This window comes from Cibotium barometz, chromosome 14 (assembly GCF_041138505.1).
Source record: "Cibotium barometz isolate CiBa-2024 chromosome 14, ASM4113850v1, whole genome shotgun sequence".
In the NCBI taxonomy this organism is placed as follows: Eukaryota; Viridiplantae; Streptophyta; class Polypodiopsida; order Cyatheales; family Cibotiaceae; genus Cibotium; species Cibotium barometz.
The window spans coordinates 28,298,914-28,303,840 of record NC_141059.1 but is presented as its reverse complement, the minus strand read 5'-3'; the positions used below and the strand labels follow the sequence as shown (position 1 = coordinate 28,303,840).

The 4,927-nt window shown below is 41.3% G+C and overlaps 1 protein-coding gene across 1 annotated transcript; it reads left to right on the top strand.

Moving 5' to 3' along the window:
* Window positions 1–389: 389 nt before the first annotated feature.
* On the top strand, window positions 390–3,404 carry LOC147631892 (Phosphoribosyltransferase family protein). Its single transcript, XM_086808454.1, has 7 exons — window positions 390–767; window positions 997–1,312; window positions 1,437–1,532; window positions 1,673–1,741; window positions 1,877–2,005; window positions 2,492–2,585; window positions 2,694–3,404. Exons 1-7 carry the CDS (start codon window positions 499–501, stop codon window positions 2,825–2,827), a joined length of 1,107 nt encoding a protein of 368 aa, XP_086664580.1. The 5' UTR covers window positions 390–498; the 3' UTR covers window positions 2,828–3,404.
* Window positions 3,405–4,927: the final 1,523 nt, after the last annotated feature.

Sequence of the window (4,927 nt, the reverse complement as noted above, 5' to 3'; positions counted from 1 at the left end):
TGCACAAAACCAAGTGTGTCTTGTTCGATTGTGTTTTTTGTGTAAACAAGGAGGGTGGATAGGCGGCATTTGTGTCGAGTTGCTTGCTCACTTACATCCTTCACCAGGCCTAAGCAACAAGTGAACAATATATGGTCCATCATTGGTTAATAAGAGCTATGAAAAAGTGAGTTATTCAAGGCCCTCACTCTCAGAATATAGGTGTGGGGGTAATGCTTCTTTAAAGGATGGGTTCACATTGCACAAGGACAAAGGGGGATAAGTACAATATATATTGACTCATGATAAAAAGGTGGCCCCATTATTGGTTGATGTGTAGGCCCTAGTGTGAAACGGTGGGCTGGTCTTTCTATGGCAGGCGGGCACCCAATCAAACTTTCGAACACAACTTCGCAGTGGTCCAACAAGCTCAGGCTCAACAACGAGAAGCCTGGCTTCTATTTTCTGGCAACCAAACTCTGCCCGCCGCAAGCCCTAAAATCCAACAGAAGATTGGCCATGGGAGAGGGGAGTGCGAAGCAAGCTTCTACTACTGGCTTAGAGGTGCTCAGAGGTGTGCATGCGGATATCTCTTTGCCTGTGGCCACCTCCATTGCTCCCTCTGTCAGCTGCACAGGAGACCTCGCCCCCTCCTCCATCTCACTCAGACCGCTCAATAATTCCCACAAGAAGAGTGTCTGCCTTTTCTACTGTGATGAAACCGAGGACCTTGCCCGCCGTACCGCCGCCGAGTCCGACACCATTGAGCTCAAGACCATCAACTGGAGGTATTTATGGCCTTACACTTGCATGCTTGAAATCTTTTACACCATGCCATTTCATTCTGTGCCATGCCATGCCCTCTCAACATGTTGCAGGACATGTCATTTCATCATGTGCTGTGTAATGCCATGCTGCACGCACATCATCGTATGCCGTGCACATGTCGTCAATAGCTTTGTCCCAATCTCCACTGATGGGTTTTGCTAAAGTGTCTGTTTTCCTGTCTGTTTGCAGAACTTTTGCTGATGGTTTCCCTAACTTGTTTGTGCCCAATGCCCATTGCATCCGGAGCCAGCATGTGGCTTTTCTGGCATCCTTCAGCTCTCCGGCGGTGATTTTCGAGCAGCTCTCCATCATCTATGCTCTTCCACGAATGTTTGTCTCATCTTTCACGCTGGTTCTGCCTTTCTTTCCAACGGGCACATTCGAGCGTATGGAAGATGAAGGTGACATTGCCACGGCTTTTACTTTGGCTAGAATACTTTCCAACATCCCAATTTCAAGAGGGGGTCCAACGAGCCTCGTGATTTTTGATATCCATGCTTTACAAGTAAGCAACATTGCTGAATTTGAATTTCACTTTGTCCTTGAATGTATTTAGACCCTTGCGTACACGGATTTGTACGCATGTCCTAGGCATCCACTGGGGACAATCGGTGTGGTTTGTTGAACAGGAAAGGTTTTATTTTGGTGACAATGTGTTGCCATGTTTTGAAAGCGGAATCCCACTGCTCAAGCATCGATTGCATCAGCTTCCCGATGCTGCCAATGTAAGCTATGGTTGCTGTTCTTGTAGTCTCACTACAACAAACTAAAACATCAACCATCAAGATGCATAACGGGTTTGAAAGAAAGCTTTCAAACAAACTATGGCTATGGTCCATGACGTACCTTTGCGAGATACATGCAGGTCAGCGTTGCGTTCCCGGATGAGGGTGCTTGGAAACGGTTTCATAACCACTTGCAGCACTTTCCCATGGTAGTCATTTGTGGCCAAAATTTTTGTAATCAGCTTGGTGTTGCCTTTCTGTCCCTCCAACTTTCCTTCCCTTTTTTTCAGTTTTGTTTTAACTTTTTGCTGTTGCCAACTACCATGTGAACGTCTGTTTTATAGATAATCTGTACAAAAGTACGTGAAGGTGATAAACGGATTGTGCGTTTGAAAGAGGGAGAGGCTGCTGGGCAGCATGTAGTTATCGTGGATGATCTGGTTCAGTCAGGGGGGACTCTAATTGAGTGTCAGGTATGAATTCACGATTTATCATGCTCCTTTTTTTTTCTGGTGACAAAATACTCACAAGGATACTTGTACATGCTTGTATGCATACGTGCATTCATACATACATATAGTACACAGACATGTGTATGTGTGTGTGTGTGTGAGAGAGAGAGAGAGAGAGAGAGGCACACGTAGGTGCATGGGCACATTGAAGGGGGCAAAGTTGTGTACAGGCTTGTCTTCTACTGCAAGCCGGTTGTTTTGGGGAACTCTCAAAGCTTAATTATAGTATTCTGTGCATGCTTTTGGTGTATCTGATGATGAGAATTGGATGCCCTCCATCCTAGTCTTCTAAAAGTTCAGAACAAAACAATCAGGTGGGAGATCACACATGGGCCTACTGCACTAGGGGTGCCCTGATTGCTTTCCTTATATCGAAGCATTACGAATTGATCTGTTGTATGGTGATGCTCTCACCTGGTCTCAATTCATGTGCTTCATGCCATGCAGAAAGTTCTACTAGCACATGGGGCTGCAAAAGTTAGTGCTTATACGACCCATGGTGTTTTCCCCAACAGGTCTTGGGAGAAGTTTATTCACAAAGGTGGGATGGATAACTTTTCATATGGACCGAAGCAGGCAGAAGTTTAATGCTTTCTTTGATGCTACTTACATGCTTATTATGCTGTTGTCTGTGCTGTGTTATAAGCAGAAAATAGTGAGCAGGGATTTGCCTACTTCTGGATCACGGACTCTTGCCCATTGACTGTGAAAGAGGTTATGGGAAAGGCTCCTTTTGAAGTTCTTAGTCTGGCCGGCTCGATCGCTGCTGCTCTTCATATATAAGATGATCATAAATAGTAATGCTACTGTGGACCTAGGCCTTTATTTGAAGGCGGCATTGGCAGGCAAGAGACGCTGTTGAAGACTTTCTTGAGTTGGATTTTGCTCCGCCACAAGGGAGTGCTCAGGCTGTTTCGCAGCCATGCAATGTGATGTGATCATGCATAGTAGCAGGGTCTGCTTCTTTTAGAGGGTAAAGAAGCTTAATCTTGAAGAGAAGAAAAGGATTAAGCCTACACAATAAAATTACCTATACTGAAAGCAGTTTCATAGACTACAGAGACCGCAGTGCTGCAGGACTCCACAAGTACCAGTAGGTGTGTCTCACCTTCCAGTGACTTTCTATGGAGTTTTGATGTTATGTTGAGAAAGTGTTTCTTACTTATCAATAAGAAAGCGCTTCTTACTAAATGAGCGTAATAGTCTAGCACTGCTGCCTAATCTGCCTTCTTGTTGGCATTGAGATTTAGGAGTGTGACAGCAGTGTGTTAGTAGTCATGTAGCTTTCTTTGTCAAATTTCCTCCCCTAATTTATCATGTAACTCTACTCTTTGTATAAGAATAATTCTTTTGAGCTAAACGTTTGTTGTTCACAAGTGAAGTTTCACCTTGAATTTTTACAAGAAATATAAACAGTTTATATTTTTATAAAGCTAGAATTATCTAAGACAAGTAAGAAAATCTGCAATTGATTAGGTGAAGATGTAATATTTTATAATTTCAAATTGAGCTATTTTCTTAATTTTATGCATGACTTATTTATCATAAATATTATGACATTGCGGTACACTCTTATATGTATGTAATTATAATGTAGTTAGATAATCATATAAATGTAAAAAACCTACACATGCATTGTGTGTGTGTGTGTGTGTGTAGTTTATATTTTTTATTCTTGCTTTTGCTTTTTTTGTGGGAAGAGAGAGGGAGAGAGGGAGGGAGACAGAGAGAAATCAGCCTATTGAATCTTTGAAAGTTTTAGATATTTCTTAGGCCTGCCTTTTGCCAAAGGCATTTCAAGGAAAATTCCTAGAAATGCGAAGAGATGAGCACACAAAGCGTGTTATTACAAAGATTGGTGTGATGTGTGTGCGGGGATTACAACTTGTTGAGTTCAAATGCTGAAAAGTGTGTACCTTGCCATTTGTTAAATCCCAAAAGGAAGAGAAGATAGTTGATGGTATGTCATATGCTTAGTTGATAAGTTTGGGAAAGAACAAATGAAAATTCAGTTTAGCAGGGTTGACAAGCATATATATATATATACATATCTAGAACCTGGACGAACCTTGGGCGTAAGGATTGAGTTAAGAGTGAAAATCTTGTGTTAAGAGGTCGGTTGGAGGGTTTTTATGGCAGTGTGAAGTGGTTACAGTGGCTATATAGTTGGGAATGTGGCTCATTTGTGTAGTCGTCCTTGCAGGGAGCCCTACCTTGGAATTATATGGGATGCACATGCTTTGTGGGCGTGAGCATACCAAGGTTGTGCTCTTGTTTATCTCGGTGGATGGCTTACCATTGCATGCGGATTGGAGGCTATGGTTGGGTGGTGATTGCTAGCCAAATTCCTTTATGTTTCCTTTAATTATTGTGACTATGGTATCGCGTGTGGTATTGTAGTGCTATAGACCAACTTTCAAACTATCAAATGTGAATGCCAATCTTAGGTAGACACATTGGTGGGTGGATGTTTACTTATGTGTTTCATTTGGTATTTGAGTGTTGATATCTAATTAAACTAATGCTTGTGATAGTGCGTTTATTGTTTATGTTAAGTATAGAGGTTTAGTGTAAATTTGTTGCGTATATTATTATGCAGATTTTGTGAGTATAAATTTGCATTTGAATATGTTGTAAATCAACATATTCGAATATAGAGGTTAATGCTCGTGATAGTGTGTATTGTTTATGTTAAATATAGAGGTTTAGTGTAAATTTGTTGAGTATATTATTATGTAGATTTTGTGAGTACAAATTTGCATTTGAATATGTTGTAAATCAACCAATTAAATTGGGTTTTATATGGTTTAGAAGGATGGAAATTAATACCATGTGAAGTCTTGGTTTATTAAGGTTTAGAGTGAAAGCTTTCTTTGCACAAAT